At 39.2% G+C, this 22879-nt stretch overlaps 1 protein-coding gene across 5 annotated transcripts in view; it reads left to right on the forward strand.

Annotated features, from left to right (window-relative positions):
* The window catches only part of clcn2c (chloride channel 2c), a 195072-nt gene that overhangs the window by 140688 nt on the left and 31505 nt on the right, over positions 1 to 22879 (forward strand). For all 5 annotated transcript variants that reach the window (XM_044202134.1, XM_044202138.1, XM_044202133.1 and 2 more), the window contains 6 exons: positions 4763 to 4832; positions 5449 to 5559; positions 8879 to 9092; positions 15691 to 15824; positions 18260 to 18450; positions 20517 to 20628. In XM_044202134.1, coding sequence (XP_044058069.1) covers positions 4763 to 4832; positions 5449 to 5559; positions 8879 to 9092; positions 15691 to 15824; positions 18260 to 18450; positions 20517 to 20628 — 832 coding nt within the window. The remainder of the gene's footprint in view (positions 1 to 4762; positions 4833 to 5448; positions 5560 to 8878; positions 9093 to 15690; positions 15825 to 18259; positions 18451 to 20516; positions 20629 to 22879) is intronic.

Raw genomic sequence — 22879 nt, forward strand, 5'->3', positions numbered from 1 at the left:
TACAATAGCATAATATAATAGTTACATTATGTAATAATATAACATCCTGAAAGGGGCCCTTCTGCATAATGTAATTTTATATATATATAAATATACTACAGTATATTTTTCTGATAATACTTCTGTGCTTTTACTTTTAATTTTTAATTTTTCAAAGCAGATCTTTTACTTGTAATGAAGTGTTTCTACAGGGTTTTATTACTACTGAGTACTACAATACCTAAAACAGCATAAATATGTATGGAACCAAATTTCCAGCCAGAGGTGATGGTGTCTTTAGTGGTTATTAGTCCATCTCCTTGGAAACCCCAAAACATCTGGAGGAGGATCCACGGGCAACTGTAACTGTAACTGCAGACAGTGATTATATGAGTGTGGCTGCCGTGGTTAAGGCTCCTGTCCCATGAGGACGGAGAAGAAACTGCAGCCAGCATCCTGTCACACACACCTGTGATAAAGTGTGTCTGTGACTGTGTTATTATGGGTAAACATGCAGCTGGTTCAGATTACACTGTCATCTACATACAGTGGCGTTGCTGGAAATATCCTTTCCCTCATTCACTCTGTTGGCTCAGAACAGTGGCTCTCAGATTACACCCACTAAACTGGTTAGTTCTAAAAATGCATTTTACTTGTGAAAATGTTTTCAAGTAGTTTTTGTAAAGACTTCCATCCACACGTACTCCTTCTTGGAGTCATAACTCATATCTGAACATACAGACATGATATACATATTTTTAGTTTCAGCATGGCTTACATTGTCCAAGGATATTATCTCCAATAATAAACAGCCATAAATCTGCTTAAAACTAATGTTAATTTTGTCACCACTTTCTAGATTTATTAGTTTTAGTCCTCAGATCAAAAGTCCATGTTAGTTTTAGTCATATTTAGTCAACCTCATTCTTTTTGATTTTTAGTCAATTTTTTGTCGACTAAAACTCTGGACATTTTAGCTATGAAAAGACTAGTTGTCTGGATTTCACAAAGCTCAGTTTTTGGGTGTAAAAACACTGGCTCAATGTGGACAGATTATAAACTCAGGACTTTTCCTGTAGTGTTTGCACAACCCTATAAAAAAGCACTATAAAATGTTTTTTAACACATCTTTATGACCTGTTATGACCATCATTACACAGTTATGATCTACTGTACTATAGTGGCTTAGTGTGGAAGTACACTCACTGCAATATGATTGGATTAAAGAATACAACAAATACATTTTTAAAAAATCTGATTAATTACAATTTGTCTAATTTTCTATATTTGCTGCCTCTAGGTCTTTTGTCTTTAATTCGTTTAAACAGCCTAATGACTGCTGGAGAGTCATGAACAAATTGACATAATGTCAGATGTCTCAATCGTTTTTTCCTTATAATGGAATGCATTGCTATACATATATGAGCAAAATAATACATTATTTTCCCTAAAATAATTTATGTTGGCAGTTTCTTTGTTTTATATATTAGCATCCAATTTGAACAAGTTAACTATATTTTTATGAGCAAATATATGATTCAGCAATTGTCAAATAGTGTTTCAACAACCCTATTAAAAAAACAATAAAAATTATTTTTGTACATATTTTTATGACCTGTTATGATCATTATTGCACCCAGTTATGATCTACTGTACTGTAGAGGCTTCAGTAAACAGTTGACAGCTGCTTTCAGTTACTGTGGGTTTCATTGCTAACTGTAAATTTACAACTGGATTAAATTGCATTGTTCTCCTCTCATTGTGGTTTTTAAAATGTGACGATCTGTCTCACAGCTACACAGGAACACACACACACTCAGAGTTCATGGCCGCTGTAATAAAGTTAAGCCCTTTGTTATGAGTTCCAAGATTCTTTAAAGCTTTCTAGCTCTTACGTTTTTACTGGCTGGGTGGAAGAGAAATAATAAGAGAGGAAGAGATGGAAGAGGAAGACAATCCAAAACAAGTCTAAAGAATTATTCCAGTGACTGTCTCATTTTCCCATGAGGCCTATTTTGTGTATTCAACTGGTTGTGTGTCTGTTGCTCTCTGGCGCCTGGCCGCGTTCAGCTCTGATTCACGTCACTGAGTCTGTGTCACGGTGTGTGTGTGTGTGTGGGTGCGTGCGAACACCTACGCACGCATGTGTGCAGTGCGGGGTGTGAAAACGGCAGTGTAGGGTTACAGAAGGAGATCCATTACTTCCCCATGGCAGCCGGCCTTAATTACAGCTAACTATAGACGGAGCAGAGGGAGCGGAAAAGAGAGGGAGAGAACAGGAGGCATGGAGGGATGGAGAGAGACAATGAGTGTAATTAAAAAGTCTATTTGAAACCATGAGATTATTACAGCGATGAAGTTTGTGTAATGGCTTGTATAATACTCTAATTCATACTTCTTATTTTATGCATACAAACACTGAATGTCAGATTCTCAACTGTCTCCATCTGCTGAAGTGTGTGTGTGTCTAAATAAAGTTTTGGAGGACAGGATGGAAATGAAAAAGATGTGACTTTGTGATTTTTAAATTCATTAAACGTCCTTTTTTGTGTGTGTTCAGCTGAAAAAACTCAGTAGTACAGGGCTCAACAATAAGGATTGCCCGAATACCTGGGGCAAGTAAAATGCCACGTTAGCCAAGTAAATCTAGCAACTCACTTGCCTGATCGGGCAAGTGGTAAAAAAGAATTAAACACATGCATTTTTCCAGAGCTGATGATTGAAGTAGCTATCTCTGTTGAGTAGGGAGGGGGAGGGGCTAAATCATTAAAGACTGTAGTATTATCACGCCCGCTGCAGCCTCCCCTGATGCCTGTGTCGGGCTGAGCTCCTCCACACACACACCCACACACGGAGCACAGCGGTCTGCAGATCAGACAGGAGATTACTCGAGTTGACAACAAAGCTCGTTACTGTAAGTGCAATAAAACCTCTGTGAGTAAAAAACTCTGTTCAACAAGCATAACCATGTCATGTAGAAAGCAACATTTTAAACTGCTCTGTCCGCAGTCTCTCGTGTTTTACACAAGCACAGCGTGCTAGCTCGGCTAGTAGTGAATTGTTACAAACAAGCTAAAACGAAGATGTCTGTATGTAGTCTAGCTGTTTATCTTAGTTTGCCACGAATCTTAAAATTTGGCAAATTCTTGTAAACTTACTGAGACAAAGCAGCCCCTCCTCCCCCTACCAGGTAACTTACCTGCAGTGATTGTCACACCATTTTCGATATGCAAGAATGTTTGTTGCTTTGCATCTATGACACACAGTGTCTTTATTCTGATTCATTTATTTTATTTATAAAGATTAAAAATGACAGTTAACTTCAGTTTTTGTTATTTGATAAACACTAATAAAGTAGATTTCTGACCCACTTGCCCGACCGATTAACGTTGAATCCTGTAGTGTGTGTGTGTGCGCGTGCGTGCATGCATGCATGAGTGTTTCAGTTTAGTGTGTATATTCTGTATGTGCACAGATGGCTGTGTGTTAAAGGAATAGTTCAACATTTTGAGATTATGCTTATTCACTTTCCACTCTCATGTTTTGTACGTGCTACAGCTAGGAGCTGGTTACTTTATCTTAGCATAAAGACAGGAAGCAGGGGAAAACAGCAAGCCTGGAGTCTCTGATGATTACGTCTCAGGGTTGACAAGACCATGAGGAGATTGAGTTGTAGATTAACAGCTCAATCTACCGTCAAGTCACTGTTCCCGGCCAAGAAATCGTCCGGCACAAAACCCCCTTTAAACCACGATGTGTCGTTTTTTTCACACCCAACACACACCCAACCACACTCATCAGTGACGCTGGCTGTACAGTGAAACACTGCTTTTCAGCCTGGTATTAAGTGACTCCTTTCGGGTGTCTTCAGATTGAGCATGAAGCAAATTTTTTCCTCACACTAGCCACAAAATTTGGCCGCTGGATTGTTTTTGCGGTTTGTGTGTATTTGCCCCATTGGAGTCATAAAACCTTGGGTAGTTAAAACATTTTTCAACATGCATGGATGCAGCGTCACCTTAATTTGCATTGACTACAACAAATTTGCGTCCATTCATGCCAGCTCACGTCTTGGCATTGACTTTATATGCAGTTGAGCTGCCGTTAAAGTTAGCTATGTCTGAACACATCGTGAGACCCTGATCATGTACTAAAAATTGGCTTAGACCGTGTTGTCCACCTCCAATGTCAAGGATATATTGATTGATCATATATTTACTGCAGAACTGATCAATATTAGACTGGCTGTGCAGAGCTTGAATTGAATTTTAATGAGACATCTAATCTAATAATGAGTCCACACTAGAATGTGTGAACATCATTTTTGATCATTATAGTTTTAATACTGTATCAGTGCATGCAAGCATGCCAGCTTTTTAAGACTCATATCTGATGAACTTAAATTTAGGTACACACACACAAATGCACACACACACCTGACGATAATACTCGCACAGTGTCAGTGGTGACATTTCCCTTTTTGTTTGTCTTCCCTAATTAGCAGTCTCTTGCGCTCGCCTGGCACAGTGTCGGCCAATCAGCAGAGCCCGCTCATTACCCAGGGTTCATTTCAGGGTTTTTGTCAAATGAAGAGTGAAAGTGGCAGCTCAATCGAACCTCAGCAATAAGCTCCGCATGGCTGCCTCCTCACTGCTGGTGTAGGATTCACCTTGCCCATCATGTAGGGGCACACAGGATGGTACTCTGAAGCTAATTGAAATGCCACCCTGTTCTTTCTTTTTATGTCTTCTCTTTCTTTTTCTCCCTCTTTTTTCTCTTTAAGTTCTGGATGTCTGCCCTGGCCACCACCATCCCAGTGCCCTGCGGAGCCTTCATGCCAGTATTTGTCATTGGTAAGAAGCAACTGGCCCTGTGTGTGTGTGTGTGTGTGTGTGTGTGTGTTTGTGCATGCAACTGCTGGCTGTGGCTTCATATTTAACAGACAGACATGCAAAGCAAATAAGCTCTTTTTCCCAAAACATCCAACTATTCCATTCACATTAGAGGAGTTAGAAAATGTACTTTTTAAAATTAATTGTAATATTACAAAATTTTACTCTCTGCAAGAAAACTTTTATTCTAACTTCTATTTCCCAAAAATGTAGCATCGTTCCTTCAATGAAAAACTTACATCACTACTCGCCACCAACGCAGTGTTTCTCCTTGCAAATAGCTATCATCTTTAAACATCAAGCTAGTTGAGGAGACAAGTCATTTTTACTTTATCTAAGTCTAAATATATGCACACCTTAGTAATGCGAAAACATTGGACTAATGTGTTTCTGTGACCATTCACAAGAGAGGGAGCGGAGTTATTGTTTTTTCTTTTTGTTTGTTTCTAAGGAGGAAATACGGCTGCCACCTCAGAGCAGTGATACAGTACAATAGTATTAATTACTGCCCCCAGTATTAAGCCCAGTATTGATGGTAGTCTCTGTTTCTTTGTGCACGTGTGTGTACATATGTCAGGGGCAGCCTTCGGCCGTCTGGTTGGGGAAAGCATGGCAGCCTGGTTCCCAGATGGCATTCACTCAGATGGCACCATCTACCCCATAGTGCCAGGAGGCTACGCTGTCGTGGGTAAGTTAAAGACACAATCATGGTGCTGTGAGTCTGCACCTATCATTCTCTATATTCTCACTTTCTTGACTACTCTTCTTTTTTTAGTTTTTGCTCTCACTCATTCAAACCATTTTATCACATTCAAATCATTAAAATTGGGGGTTGTGGCAGTTCTGCACAAAAAAATGTCTCATTCATAACCAACTCAACTGCTTTTAAGTAACTCTTAACACTTTTTTTAACTTCTCATTAGGTTTCTGTGAGGCATCAGTGCTTCCACTTATATTACTTCCAAAATATTTTACCTTTTCTTGCCACCACTCAAGAATGAGTGAATCAAGATGAATATTTACTACAGCCCAATGCCTCAATTTACAGCTCCAGGTTGAGACTCTAAATGGTCCCTGATTAGCTGTTTCACAGTAAAAGCCTTTTGGCATCATTACTTTGCTTCATGACTTTAGTCTCAGACGCTTAAATCAATCAAAGGTGAAACACAGCTGACAGGAAAAAAAACCGGAGCAGCATTGGGCTGTAAGTTGAAAACTGAAATTTCAAATGTCAGAAAGTTATAGATTGACGGATACTGGATTTTTAAGGCTGATACCAATATCAGCCAGTAGTGCTTTGTTTTATTTAACCTAAACAAACATTCAGATATAGAGGATACAGTTGAAAAATACACTTTCCAGTTGCTTTCTGGTGCACAAACTATGTAATGGAGGAACTGTTTCTAAATGACCTCAAACATATCTTTTTATGTACTGATATTTCTTGTTACTTATCTGCAACATATGCTGATACCGATATCTCTGGAATAAGCTAATATTGGCTGCGCCAAACGCCTCCTGTGTAGACAAGCTGTTAGTCTACAGAAGCGATGCATTAATGGTTAAGTGAGCGATACTTACATACAAGCAGATATATACAAGTTCTTTCCAATGTACCATTACATTGGATCAGATAAAATTCTGGTTTTATGTAACAGGTAGAACATACAGTCAGAAGTGTTATTATTCTTCTTATTCATTTTTGTGAACAAAAGAGACTTTATCTTGATGCTTTTGGCCTATAACAGAAAAATCCTTAATGTACTTCATGTCTTGCAAACACCAGCTGTAGCGTCATAACCACGTAATTTCCATCGCTAGTGAAGCTGCATGTCCGATGAGATGCAGTGTTGTGATTCCCTCCACTGTGCTACTTGTTGACAGCCGTGCTCATTATGCCCTTGTTATAGATTGGTGGTGGCTGTTTTTCTGGCCTGCTGCTGTTGTTGTTGTGGTGCACTGTTGCTGATGACTCAGTCCTTTACAGGCCTGACACTATGATGAGCCTCTTTCATCTCACAGCGGAGCTCACTTTATGGTCTAAATGTTGGGATGGGCACAGGGAGCAGAAGCATTTATCTGAGGAGGATAGGCAGACATACACAGGCTTAATTAAGTTACGAGGAAGAACAATGAAACCTGCCTTTGTAGACTCTCTCACCCACCATCTGTTCCTCTCTGCTCTCCTCTCTCTTTTCACTTTATTTTAATGCTTTCATTCTCTACTGTTTTTTTTCTAGTGTTCATCTCATTCTTTGGATTGGACTCATCCATTTTCTCTGAGCAGTGAAGGCTCACTTTGCCTCATGCTGCTCTGTCTGCTTTGATTCAGCTGCTGTATTGCTCTTTTCACACCACTTTATTTGGGGCAAAAAGATTTGGAAATATTGAGGTTCCCTTTTGGATTGAATTAGCTGAATAAGTCGATTTTTGCCTTATGGGCATATGAGAGGAAATTGTGTGGAGAGGAATGTGAATTCAGTTTGTTGGGCTCAGAGTAGATAAAGGACAGAGTGCTTGGTCTGGTCAAGGAAATTGATAACAAGATGATGACTTACAATCTTCGAGTAAATCGATTTCCAAAGTTGTAGTGTGGTTTTGTGGATTGGATCAATAATGCTGTATATACAGTATATTGTGTATATGATCTGAACCAGGAATGTTCCAGTATTGAACAGATTTATAGAAATGTTGATATTGTGTACTTTTTTTTATTTTGGTAGCATTATTACTGAACCGCGTGACCACCTGTACCGTGTGTGGGGAAATAATAATGATGAAACCACAACCCATGATTAGGATAGTCATTTGTTTTTATACATTTCTCATACAGTAATGGTATGGTATAATTTATATATGACATTTATTAAACTATTAGTGACCATCCCAATGTCTGTGGTACATCTTACAGCAGCATATAAGAGACAAAAGTCATAAAGTCACATATTCACCGCAGTAAGGAGTGTGCAAACAAATTAAATCAGAGATCTGTGTAGTGAAGAGGCAGTGGTTGGAAGAATCATTCAGATTCTTTACTTAAGTAAAAGTTGCAATACCACAATGTGAAATAGTCCATTCCAAGTTTAAGTAAAGAAAAGTACAGAAGAATTCAGCAAAATGTATTTTTATTTATGTGTTTGAAGTTTGATTTAACAGGGACAGCGCACATTAATAAGCATTGCTGTAAATGTGCCAGAGTTAACCAAAAGGCTTTTTTTTCATCTATAGTCCCTGGACAGATGTTACATAGTCGCCCTAAAAAAGAATGTAAGATAGAAAATTTAAAATTGATTGAATTAATGTACTTGATATATTGAAAGTAAAAGTACTTGTTATGCAGAAGAATGGCCCTTTTCAATGTTCAATAACATTTGATTATTATTAGTACTGGATTTAGGTGGTGGAGTTGGAGCTAATCTTAACTACTTGAGTATGTAAAGTATTCATCTGTAAAGTAACCACTAACAGTAGCTTTCAGATAAATGTAGTGAAGTAAAAAAGTAGCATCAAATAGAAACACTCAAGTAAAATACACGTACTTCAAAATTAAACTTTAGTACAGGAGTAAATGTACTTAGTTGCTTTCTGTCACTGTGAAGAGGTAATATATCACCATGCAATTTTTTTTAACTTGAGAACAAAATCTGTTTCGACTTTAGTCACTCTTGGCACTATGCTCCATTGCTGAGACTATTTCTGTTTTCAGAATTTAGCAGGTCTGGTGGAAAGTGAGGTTTGAAAGTGAGAAATATCAGCAGTAGTAGTCAAGATCTTGAGCTGCTGGTATTGTTCAACATCCTCTCTATCATATGCTGTGGGTAGTAAAACTATAATTTGCCCTTTATTTTTAACAGTTTTTCATTTTGATGGGTGATCTGAAACCCCCTCAAGGACCTCCTTTATTTAGCACCAGACCCCACCTTGAAAACCACTGATCTGAACCATTGCTTCTCTACAGTACTTCTCTGTTCTTTTGCTCACCCTACTGTCCTCTCCCCCACCCAAAGGTGCGGCGGCCTTGTCAGGAGCGGTCACCCACACAGTTTCCACCGCAGTCATCGTGTTCGAGCTGACTGGCCAGATCTCCCACATCCTGCCGGTGATGATAGCAGTGATCCTGGCCAACGCCGTGGCCCAGTCCCTGCAGCCCTCCCTCTACGACTCCATCATCAGGATCAAGAAGCTGCCCTACCTCCCCGAGCTGGGCTGGGGACACCACGAGTACGTACAGTGGAACATGCTGGAGAAACACTAGTGCACCATTATCATCACACATAACATTACATTGCATTACAAATATTAGGTTGTTTTTAGCAGCAAGTAATGGGAAACAGCAAACAAAACGTTTGTCTATATATATTGCAAATATTGACTATTAAATAGAATAGATAATAATTTTCTGAATTAATTACAGCATTATTGATGTGCAAATAACAGAAGATCATTCTGAGGAAAAGTGAATTAAGAAAATGTATGATTTTTTTAAAATTTCCAATTATTGAAGAATAAGACACATTTTTAGAAAAATATAAAGCTACAGTCAGCAGCCAGTTAGCTTAGCTTAGCACAAAGATGGAGCTTTAGAAGTTATACTAAGCAGATTTTATAACCTTTGGACAGAGCTACTATATGCTAGCTGAACTTCACTTAGCCCACAGGCAACATTTTTACATGTTAACATGCTAATATTTAGCTTTTATTAGCATGATGATTAGCATGATAACATGTAAAAATGCTATCTGTAGGGCACATGTGAAACTTTTAGCATGTTAGCTTGCATGTATTTTAGTGAGTATATATGGTATGTATTCCTGTTTGCTAAAATACAGTCAAACAAAACTAAGAGGGCTTTAGTTAGAGATTATAGCTAACAGCTATAGCTAGCTAGCTTAAGTTAAGCATGTTGAAATGCCATGTTAGCTATAATCTCTAACTAAAGCCCTCTTAGTTTTGTTTGACTGTTGTTGAAAGTCTTTGTTTGTTTGCTCTGCAGGGGTTTATTTCTTTCATTGTGGAATTTTAATTAGTCACATAATGGCTTAGATACTGTGTAAATGTTGCCAGTCTTAATCTAATGTGTTAATAGGTAAAGCTGAGTGCACAGTGAGTCTTAATGGTTTTAAATATTGCTTTTAATTTAGGTGTTAGAACTCCAAATAGCACGCCTTCTTACCTTCAGGGTACACGTGGAATCACAGAGAGGAATTTGCTTTACAAAAAGTCAAAGAATGTTGGAGCTGCCTGGCTCAATGGTTCAGCGTTACATGGCTTTTAATTGCTTTCACCCCCATTAATAATGTATACCAACCACACAATACTGAATGGGATTACCAGCTGCTTGCTGTTCTCAAGCTCTGTGAAACCACACAGAAGCACTTGTCATTTAATTGTTTTGAGCCGATTATTGTTATGGATGTTGGCAAATCATTAGGTGAAGATAATAGTTTGGATGCATCATCCACAGATTGGGAGTAATGAGGAAACATTTTATTCCACCCTCCATCTGTTCATAAGTTTCTGTGGCCATCCCCTGATGAGTTTTGTCTCTGTCTGCTACTTGAGTCCTTCACTTTCTACATCAGCACCTCAGTTGACCCACACTATCCATCTCTTCGCTATCTATTCCTCTCTCACTATATATTTGCTGCTCTCTTCTCCTCTGTCTCTCCTTATTATCTACTGCGAACTTATGGCCTCTTCATCCCATCCTTTGTGTCTCTGAGAGAATGAAGAGAAGAGAGAAAGCTGTGCGTAATGTGGGCCGTGTTTTCAATAAGCTGTTGCATGGTTGGTTATTGTCTCTTTGCTGATTATATAATGTAGCAAATACTTCACACTGTGGACACAATGCACATGCACAGGTTCGACTACATCAGCTCCAAAGGCCTTACAAAATCATTAATAGTATATTAATAAGTGCATGTACTTGCTTTAAAGGATCTTTCGTTTTTATTACAACTTGTTTACAACTCATTTTCATAGGTTAAGCAATCAATTATATCAGTTATGACAACATTGTACTCACCATGTGGTAAGTATAATATTAAAGGTCCAGTGTGTAACATTTAGGCGGAGCTATTGGCAGAAATGTTTCTACAGTAGCCCAGAATGGACAAACCAAATACTGGCTCTAGATAGGACCGTAGTTTCTCCTACATACTTGGAAGGGGAGGGTGATGCGAGCGGTTTTCAAAGGGTTGCAAACTGCAGTTTCACCTCCTAGATGCCACTAAACTCTACACACTGGACCTTTTAAGATCAAAGTTGTAATAAACCAGAATTATCCTTTACCTTTCCTGTAATTCTATCTCTCCAGGTCAGTTAAACCAGCCCGCTCTCTCTTCCAACACATCAAATATGGCTGCTTTGTCAATGTCTGTACACGTCAAACTATGACACTGTAGTTATTCCTTAGCGTCGTTTACGGACGAGCCCATCTAGTGTATTGTTTTGATGTGCCGTAAAAGTCAGGTGACGTAGTCTAAAGAGCGAGAAAAGTCAGCGTAGGGAGGAGGTCGGGGTGGATGGGTCAAACACAGGACTTTAACCCAGGAGACTGCTGTTCATTCCCGTGTGAAACAAATAGTCAACGTTGACTTCTTTTTAACTTACATATGTAAGTTACATAACTTATATAACTAACATACTTATTTTAAGTACACAACTAACGTACTAATTTGAACCCAAACCATGACCTTTTCCTAAACCTAACCACGTACTTTTGGTGCCTAAACCTAACCAAACCGCCACCTTTTCACAACGTTAACCTTGTGTGACGAAATGTTTCTTAGCAAGCTTTATTTTGAAAGTCTAACCGGACGTTGCTTATTAACTTGACCGCGGAGCCCTGCATGTGCAAAACTGACACCGTGCCTACAGCGTCATAGTTTGAAGCGTACGGCCACTGACCAAGCAGCCGTATTTGACGAGTTTGACTTAATAAGATATTAATGATTGAAGCTTTAACAAATTCAAGTGAATTGAATTAGAAACATGAGAAATCTTCGGTGTTGGTTTGTCATTACAACATGAAATGATCATCAACACACAATCAAATCATTTATACTTGATGATAAACACAAAGTTTCCCAAATGTTAAAAGATGCCCGGGCATAAAGATGATTGAGAAACTGTCAGAAAGCCTCTCGTGTGTGTGTGTGTGTGTGTGTGTGTGTGTGTGTGTGCAAGCATGCAAAGTGAAAATAAATCATGACATGATCATCTATCATCAAAAAATATCAAATTATGTCGACATAATGACATACATTTCGAAATTTTAAAAGTTGCCGAGGCATGAAGATGATGAAACTGCCAGAATCTCATCTCTGTGTGTGTGTGTGTGTGTGTGTGTGTGTGTGTGTGTGTGCGTTAGTGTGTAAACATTCAGTCCACTCAAAAATGTAATCTCCTTGAATCATTTATATTTAATAACACACACTATATGAACTTAAGTCACTGTGCAGAAAGCTCCTACTTCCCTCCCTCCTTCATTCACTTTTTTTTACCTCTTTCTGCCTCTCACCAAGCCTCTGTGTGTGTGTGTGTGTGTGTGTGTGTGTGTGTGTTATATTACTGCAGCATACGAGAGTGGAGGAGGCGGCTGAGGGGGGGAAATGAGACGCTGTAGGTAGCGTGGCCCCCTCCAAGCTGAATGTGTTTTTCACTCAAACTGGAAATTATCCATGTCACGCCTACGCAACCATCCACCTACACACACACACACACACACACACACACACACACACACACACACACACACACACACACACACACACACACACACACAGATACACTTGTGTAACGCCTGCCTTGCAATAAACACATATGATGGCATGTACATTTGCTCACCCACCCAAATCTTATCTTGTATTTGTATATAGCTTTTGCAGATATGAAAACAGACACACAGATCACATATATATTTCCACTACAGGCTTGCTGTTACAAACTCTATCTAACTCTTCTCTCTATTCATACCCAGCAAAACATATGAAACCTTTTCCACCTCTTTTAGGCAGATCCATCTCTTGTCTTCTCATGACGGATCCATCTTCAGCAATTGAGTGGCATTCAAAAAAAAAAGTGTTGGAATAGTTACATAACATCACTGTGTGTGTGTGTGTGTGTGTGTCTGTGTGTCTGTGTGTCTGTGTGTGTGTCGTTTGTTTCTCTGTCAGTCTGTTTGTTAGCATTTCATAATGGCCAATTACACTTTGCTGTATTGTCCTTGGTCCACTGTTGTCTCTGCTCGTCTGACAGGGAGCGAAGCCACAGGAGATGATCATATTTTCTCCGGATTATTACAAGCGTCCTTTTATTGGCTTCCACACCTTCCCCTACATACAACCCCACTCATACACACACACACACACACACACACACACACACACACATATATCAACGCCCCCAGCCTCTCCACTCCACTCTGGACAATATGGATGATCTGTAAGCCTGGATTTATAACCCTATAAGTCTGTTTGTCTTGGCTCAAATTTATAAGCTCGGGCTTAAAGCAAGATAGCTCAAACTGATCAGATGTATTGCCGAGCCTTGCAGGGAGGAAGGTTCAATTACGAGGAAACCAATCAGATTTCATCAACTGCCTTTGATATCCCAAGGGAAATTAGTCTTGGCAGTGGTTGTGGCCAGTTCAGAGGCATGCATTACATTATTCTTTCAGTTCCACTAGCAAATTAAAAGAGGTTGCCAATGCACCAGAATAAGGGAGCTTTCTCTAACTGTTATGTTTTTTTCAAAAGTTCATTTTACATATATATTTCTCTACTTTCCATCACAGACTGATAGAAAATAGTAGTGATTCAATCGTTATCCAGTTCATTAAATCTATGTTATTTGCTTTTGATAAGAATAAGTGTCTGGTAGATCTGTCATGGAGGAAGATATCTTCTGATGCCCAGGAAGTAATATATTTTCCATTTGAGGTTTGTTTAGATAAAACAGAAAAAGAACTTTGGAGTTAGTATGAGCAACGACAAGACAAAGAGCAGCAGTTACAAAAGTTCAATCTTGGTCAACAGAAAATCCAATGAAAAAAGTTTTGGCCTACACTGTTTGATTGACAGGTGAGTTCTGAGATTTTCAGTACAGCAGTTTCTAACAATCAAGGTAAATGGAATTTATTTTGTGGTGCTCACAACAGCAAGATCGCTCTCCAGAAACAGTGTCCCTGTTACTCTGGAAAATCCACAGACCTGACTGAAGACTTTACATAGGGACTATTTCTTCTGTCAAAAGTAGCTCCAATGAAAAATGAAAGCTGTTGACTGTGATGTGATCTTTCAATGCTGTGAGCACCACAAACTTTTCAATCACTCCCATTGAATTGGGGTGGAGGCAAATATCTCAAAACCTAGACAAATAAACACTGTCTGCAAGGCTAGACACCCAGCCCAGCTACCCCAGCATATAAAACGCCTTCCCCCCACAACTTTGTGACGTAGAAATTAGGGTGACTGCGTCTGACAATCATTGTAACTGAAACCAGCAATCTGACAAGCACGTCCACTTCGTGTAGCGACTGCCCAAGTGTGCAGTGGGGAGAATGTACAGTATGCAGGATTAGAACTTTTTATTCAAGCTCTTTCACTTTTCATATGTACAAACGACAACATCATGAATACTTCTGAGGAGAAAAGTGTGCGCCCTTATCCCCATGAATATCGCATCTCGTTCGACCCACGTTTGAGTGTGGCCATTCAGCCGTGGTCTGACGATATGTCTTATGAACTGGTTGTTTCAAGCATACCCCAGCCTTTAGGTCAGGTTGGTGGAGGGGTGTGTAGCGAGTTCTACTTTTATGTGGGAGACTAAAATTCCCTAACCATAACCATATCGTAGTTTCCATACGCAGATATCGTAGAAAGTTTAAAAGCATCTGCATTGGATCTGAAAGAAAAATGCTGTCATTGAATGTAATTGGGGGTTTTACAGAACCAATTTCAATGTCCTTGTCTTACAATAGGGTTAAGATACCACTATTTTATAATTGGGGTTTCTTTCTATAAGGCTTTGTTGTAGTGTAGAATTCTATTGGTGCAGTTTTCTGGTGCTGCATACAGGCATCCTAGATCAACTTTGTGCTCTGTTGTATTGAGATGGAGATGGGGGAGGATGGTCATCAAATTAACTTTGTATTTCAAGAGAGGTCAGTGTATTGTTTTCACCAGGCTTGGCCGGAGCCTATGTCCTGGTATGGCTACGGGGCTTGGCAGCAGAAACCATCGAGCGGCTGCTGTCGTGTTGCAGGTTTTGGCAAGCTCAGGCAGGAAGAGAAAGCTGAGTGTTTATGACTGGTGTACCGGGGCGTACGATTCTGCTGAGGCAAGATCTGCTCACACAATGTCACCCACTTCCCCCTACTGTACACATGGCCATGCCGTAATTGCCGCTAACATCCACATGACGTGTCGACAATGTGCAGTGTTATTGGATTGACCGATCAGCTGATGGAAGGATGTGCTGTCAGCATCAGCTATGAAGGAGAGTGGTCATAGATCCGTGCAGAGAATCTGCACTGACCAAGCTGAAAGTCTAGTTCAATGACTTTAGTGGCATGATAATTCATTAGAAAAAGTATTACCAAAACATTATAGTCAATGAACATTTTCACAAGTCAGCAATGTATATGTTCAGACTATTCAGGGAAATGTTATTTGATTCTTTAATGGATCCATCTTCTTCTTCCCACCTTTTTTCTCAACTTCCCTCTATTCCTTATCTCTTCTAACCACTTGATAAATTCCTGTCATCTTCCTCCTCCTCGCATTTATTTTTCCTCCTTTCCATATTCTCTTCTCAGGAAATATAATATTCGTGTGGAGGACATCATGGTACGGGACGTGCGGTACATCACACTCAACTGCTGCTACAGAGACCTGCATAACATCCTGCTGCCGGGCCACCTCAAGACTCTGGCACTGGTGGAATCAGTTGGTGAGACACAAACACACACATACGTACACATACTGTACAGAGGGAGAAGTATTACTAAATATTTGTGACAACTTTAAAAATTAAAGATTGTATAATACTCATGAAATAGTAACTCACTACACTCTCATTCTCTGTACTTTTTTAGTTTCCTTCACTGTATGTCTACGATATATCTATATGCAATACATACACACTCCTTTCCAATTTGACTAATGCTTACTCATCACTACATCAACCTTTCTATACAAGGAACCACACATCACTGTATTGATCCATCTGCAAGGTCTGATGTCAAAGCCAACGAGTGCATACAGACATAAACAAATGCATGGAAATAAATAAATGGGAACATATATAGATATAAATAATTTCATCATCAAATGGATTCTAAATGTTTCTAAATGTTAAGAATGTATTATGTTATTAAGTATTATTTAATCAAGTTTGGAGAAAAAGAGGTGTTTAATGGACACCGAAATAGCAGTGGAAGAAGTATTCAAATGATTTAAGTAAAAGTAGCAATACCAAACTATAAAAATAGTCCCTTACAAGTAAAAGGCCTGCATTCAAAATGTTATTTAAGTAAAAGCACAGAACTATTAGCAACAAAATGTACTTAAAGTATCAAAAGTAAAGTACTCATTATGCAGAATGGCCCCTCTGAGTTTTAAATTGTATCATTGGATCATTATTGATGCATTAATATGTAAGCAGTGCTTTAATGTTGTAACTTAGTTGGACGATGTGAAGCTAACTACTTCATACTGTATGCTGTTGAGCAGTTTGATCTATAAAAATGTATCATTTTATAAACTGATCATATGATTTTTATGTAAAATCTTAATCTGAAAAGTAACTAGTAACCATAGATGTGGTTACCGTCATATAGTGGAGTAAAGAGTACAGTATCACCTCTGAAATGTGGTGGAGTGCAGGTATACAGTAGCATGAAATGGAAATATTAAGTAAAGTACAAATACGGTGTCTCCTTTGAATACATCGAAATCATTTAGAAGACAACAGTTATTTCTACACAGGTAAAGTGTTACTGTAAGTGTAGTATAATTTCCAAACTTTTTGGGATTTCCATATTTTCACACTATTGGTATCGATGGGTGGTCAGTTTTATGGATTCTTTAAAACTGAATTAATCAATATTTTTTTTATATTAACAATAGATTAAATTACTATGTGGAATGTAAATGGGGTCGCCAGGTGGTCAGAAACATGACTCCAAAGTTATGCTAATGATGTCTCTGTGTCTGCTGGATGTCTGAATAGGCAACTGTTTGCTAACAAGTTCGCCATAACAACTTTATACGGTCATAGTATGTCAATGTTGTGTTTACAGCTTGTTGTGCTGCCCTATGGTGTCTGTATACAGAACTACTGCTTGATGTGTGACACAAATAAAAAGAAATATTAGAAAGTCAAACCTCCACCGTCACAGATAGATCTTACCTTCAACCCTCATTTACATTGCATGTAAATGTAAAGGATTCAGAGCAAACCAAACAGTGCTGACCCTTATCACCTTGCTTGATTAAATCAATGTATAATGAAATACTAACTACAGGAAACTGACTTTCCTGCCATTTTATTAAGCTTCTAATCTTTAGGTAGTTCAACGTTCATCAGATATTTGAAGGATGTTACAGTAGTCGAAATAACTTATTCCTTGATTGACAACATTAATACTCCCTAAACTGTATCTTTAATGTGCTACAATAGGAAGAAGTAAAAACTAGTGTATTGTCCTAAGTACCCACCAAATTGTGAAAACAACAAGAATCAACCATACAAAAATCAGTTTTTTACAGTAGTTTTACCGTGTGTGAATACAGTGTGGTGTGTTGATCACTGTGTCTGATGTAATATTGATGTCTGCGTTCAATGTTGCTGATGCTGTTGGACTGAGCGTCCCCTCCAGTCTGTACCAAAAACAAATTCCAGTGACCTTGGTAAGTGATTGATTGATTGATTGATTGACAAACTTGCCAGGGCACAGTGTGCTGATGGCGCTGCACTCGCCACCTCACTGAAGTGCAAATTTGGTATTCCAATGCTGTCTCACTTATGCAATCGTGCAGGAACAATTAGCTGCGGCATTTAACCAAATACATAATCAGCACGCACTGTCACAAAAGCAATTACTTAAAGCAAGCAAGCTGCCACACACACACACACACACACACTAGTTAATACACATTCACTGCATTCTGGGTTCTTGTTATGTAAGTCAGCTGAGCTCTCTGCAGTGCTGCAACATGTGTTTGGAATCTCCTGCAGTCTGCTCACCTCCCCTTTCTTCTTTTTCTACTTAGCCCTCTCATCCAAAAAACTGCTCTCCACCCCTTCCATCCTCTTCTGCTCTCTTCCTTCTCCTTTTTGTTCTTCTCCTCAACTCCTTTCTCTGTCTGTCTCTCCTCTCCCAGAGTCCATGATATTGTTGGGCTCCATCGAGCGGGCCCAGCTCCAGTCGCTGCTCTCCCAGCAGCTCGGTCGCCCCAGACGGTTAGAGTACATCAGGGAACGAGCTGTCGCGGAGAAGAAGCGCCTGTCGGTCGTATCAAACCCGGGCAGCGAGGATGGCAGCCAGCGGGTCAGTCAGGAGGTCCGCTTCCAGGTCAGAGGTCGCTGCGAGTGGAGAGAGGAGATGTGGTGGGACAACAAGTGACATTTGGAAACATTTTGGGCTTTAATATCTGTTTACACGTTGTTTATAGTGCAAAATGAAACATTGGCTCCATAAGTGACCAGGAAACTGGGCTGATAGCCGGATGGTCAACAAGCTTGTTTGCCCAGAAATGTTAGACATTAGCTGTCAAAGATGATTCCAGCCATTCCAAGCTTTTCAGTTTCTCCAGATTTTATTTGCAAAGCCAAAAGAAGAAATGTCTTCAAAATTTAAGATTAGATGCTTTTTTAGACATGTTTTAAAAGACAAAGTAAAGCACAGCTGCAGGGTTAGCATGAGCAGTAAGGTCACTGTGACTCAAAAAAAACAAGCTAAGGAGCACCACCTATATAAACTCAAACTTCACCATTGACTGGCAAGTAAAACAGAAGAAAAAGCATTCTTCAGATGCTCAGTCTCTAAAGTAAATGTGATGTGGATGTACTAAAGCAAGACTAAGTGTCTACAGACATGCTAGCTGCTCTGTGAGGCTGTACCCTGGCACAGCAGTGCTTTGAGCTAAATGCTAATGTCTAGCATGCTAACATGCTCACAATATCAGTGCTAACATGGTGATGTTCACCATCTACAGTAGCGAGTTAGTATCCAATATTAGTTTACCTGAACTTTTAAGTTTTGACAATGAAAATTGAGAAAGATCTTTTAGGAAAACAAAGACATAAGAGAAGAATGTTTCTATCAAGACCAACATTACAGGGTCTGTTTCAGCGTCATTTATCTGTTGCACTTAAAGAGAAGTTTGGAACAAGAAGGATGTTGAAAGTGTTAAATTCATTCAGAAACACACTGTGTTTGTGTGTGTGTGACAGATGCTTAAAGCATTATTAACATGTGTTATTATATAACGAAAGAGGCAGTCGTGGTTTAATGTAGATGTCTGAATTGGTTCCAGGTCCTGCACTGTAGTGCTCAAAATGTCGCTTTATCTCTTTTTTTCTGTCTTCGTTTCTCTTTCATCAGTTTGCAGTGAGTGGCTGAGTAGAACACCCTCAGGCATGGATGTGGGGGTGGGAGGAAGGAGTGTGTGTGTGTGACACACACATTTACCTTCTCTTGCTTTTCTTTTTTCTTCATTCCTCTGACTCCGTGTCTTCTTCCCCTCTTTTTCCCCCACTTTCTCCATTCCTTCCTGTGCTGCTTTCATCAATGATTTTAAGTGGTTCATGATAGCTGTATTTTATTTTTATCATAGTGGAGAATCCTCTGAAACAATATTTATACCAACCTTTATTGCCAACCCCTTCCTTAAAGCAAGAATAATGTTTTTGGGGTTTTTTTGTGTTAACAATGCTCACTCACCACTGTTACTCGCTGAAAACAGACATTCATAAAAACGTGTGTACTTTAATTTAGGGATCGCTGTGTACAAAACTGAAGACTGAATGAATTTAACAAGGGAAAAGTATTACAGAAACGCCAGCTAGCTGATGTCCAATATTCAATTAAAAGACAATATCAGCCCAGTATATCAGGAATATTAATGAATTTCCAAATGGGCAACTTCACAGAATTACAGAATATATTTCTAACTAGTTTCACACAAACATTTGTGGAACATTTTATGGTTGAAACCAGAAAGTTCCCCTACTTCAGAAAAACATTAACATAGCCAAACCCAGCAAAAATATTTTTTAGCTCATGGAAATACCAGCATGGAAAGGCATTGAAGTCATGGAATTTTACATCAAGGCCAACATGAGAACCCGTCTTTCAGCTCTCAACTCCAGCTGCTTTCTCTTCTTTTTGGGGTTTTTTTCTTTTCTTTTCTACTGTTTCCCCCTTTTGATTTGCCTTCATCTCATCACAGAAGAAGTACATCCATTTGTCTAATGAGTCCACAGAAAGAGGGGTTGATCTCTTAAGCAGGATTGGGGTTTGGGTATTTTGAGTGCTGTTTCTTATCTCTCTGTGTGTGTGTGTGTGTGTGTGTGTGTGTGTGTGTGTGTGTGTGTGTGTGTGTGTGCGTGTGCGCGTGCGCGTGCACGTGCGCGTAGATCTCTACTGAGGAGTCAACCTTCAGTCCTGCTCGTCCAGTTCCTCAGAAGCCCCTCAAACCTGCACTGAAGAGACCCTCTGTGGTGGAGCGACACACCGAGATCCCCACCAGTAAGAAACACATATTTACACACACATACTAGAGAGAGTTTCACACTAGACATATGAGGCAATCAAAAAGGAAAAGAAAAGGAGATTTAATAGATCCGAAAGGAGTGTCTGTAATGGCCTCTCTGTCTCTAAACTAACATAGCAATAATAGCACCTCTTAGTTTTTCTGTCTGTAAATATTTTATGACTTACTGACTACGACTGTCTTAACTGAAACAAGACCAAAAACAAATCTGTTTGCCCAACTCAAATTTACCTCAACACAGTACATGTCTCTCAATCTCTCACATTCAAATTTGTGTCATTTTTTGAAATTCGGTAATAACTAATAATATATAATGATAATACTAACAATTACCATAATGCATTATTAAGTACAGTATCAAAAAAGCAGGTTATACAAGGTTTACAACATAAATATAATTCAGCATGTAAAAACAAGACTCAGTCTTCAGACATGCTAGCAGCTCTGTGAGGATGTACTCAGGCACAGTGGTGCTTTGAGCTAAATGCTAATGTCTAGCATGCTAACATGCTCACAATGACAATGCTAACATGCTGATGTTAAGCAGGTATAATGTTTACCAAGTTCACCATCTTAGTTTAGCTTGTTAGCATGCTAACATTTGCTAATTAGCACTGAACACAAAGTACAGCTGAGGCTAATAGGATTGTCATTAGTTTTGCAGCTATTTAAAGTATTGGACAAACTAAAAGTTTGACCTGACGATGGCACTAGAAGAAAAGTTAGAGGATCACCAGTTATTACAATTCATCCTGAGGGTAACATGAAGGTCTGAGCCAAATTTCATGGCAATTCATCCAATGGTTGTAGAGATATTTCACTAAAAAGCAAAAATGTGACGCTGGTGACACTAGAGGTAAAGAGGGATTCATCCTCTGGGAAACATGACTAATTGTACAGACAAGACTATGCTCAGCACAGTTTCAAGTGTTGTTTTCTGCCCTGGTTGTGACGTGCTCTGACAGGTTCTGCTGTATGGCAATGTCAGTATTTTCTCGAAGTAAATATTGAATTTGATTTTGGTTTTGTGTCTTTCTTCAGACTGCAGTGTAGCAGGAGGTGTTGCCCTGTCTACCTCTGCTTGTCTGTTTTCTCTGGGTTGTTTTGTTTGTCTGTCTCAATGGCCAGGCTGGGGTCACTCAGTCTGCATTTAGTCTGTCTTTTTCAGTTTCTGGTCACTCACAGTGTCCAGATAATCTGCCCATCACAGTTTCTTAAAGCCAAAGATGACGTCTTAAAATTGCTTCGTTTGTCTGACCAACAGTGCAAAGCCCAAAAATATTCAGTTTACTATCACATAAGACAATAAAAAGCAGCAAAAATTAATAATTCAGAAGCTGGAACCATTATGATATTTTGGTATTTTTGCTCAAGAAATGACAAACTATTTAATTCAATTCAATTTTATTTATATAGCACCAATTCATAACAGAAGTTATCTCATTGCACTTTTGCTATAGGGCAGGTCTAGACTGTTATAATACTAATTACAGAGACCCCTCCATGAGCAAGCATTTGGCGACAGTGGCAAGAATAAAAAAATAAAAAAAAATAAAATAAAAAAATAATTTTAAATAGTAGAATAGTAATTGTAGTGTTAATATTAATACATTAGTAATAATAGGAATGACAGCTATAGGAATAATATTGGCAGTATTAGTAACAGAGCCAATAACAACAGCTGTAGTAGCAGTTGTCGAGCAGGAACACGGGGGCAGCAGGTGGCCCACAACCACAGATCCAGACTCTGCAGCTCCGGAGGCAGAAATACCTGCTGAAAGCGACAGAAGGAGGGAGGAGAGAAACGAGAAAGCACAGAACTACGGGAGAGAGAAGATGTCGAGTTAGTAACATGTAGTAATGGGATAAAAATGCATACAGATGGAGAGGAGGAAAGAGGTGCATCATGGGAAGTCTCCCGGCAGTCGAGGCCTATAGCAGCATAACTAAGGGATGGTTCAGGACTCACCCAAGCCAGCCCTAACTATAAGTTTTATCAAAGAGGAAAGTCTTAAGTCTACTCTTAAATGTGGAGATGGTGTCTGCCTCCCGAACCCAAACTAGGACCTGATTCCACAGGAGAGGAGCTTCATAACTGAAGGCTCTGGCTCCCATTCTACTTTTAGAGACTCTAGGAACCACAAGTAAGCCTGCATTCTGGGAGCGCAGTGTTCTAGTTGGGTAATAAGGTACTATGAGCTCTTTAAGATATGGTAGTGCCTGACC

The sequence above is a fragment of the Siniperca chuatsi genome, linkage group LG7 (genome assembly GCF_020085105.1).
Source record: "Siniperca chuatsi isolate FFG_IHB_CAS linkage group LG7, ASM2008510v1, whole genome shotgun sequence".
Classification (NCBI taxonomy): Eukaryota; Metazoa; Chordata; class Actinopteri; order Centrarchiformes; family Sinipercidae; genus Siniperca; species Siniperca chuatsi.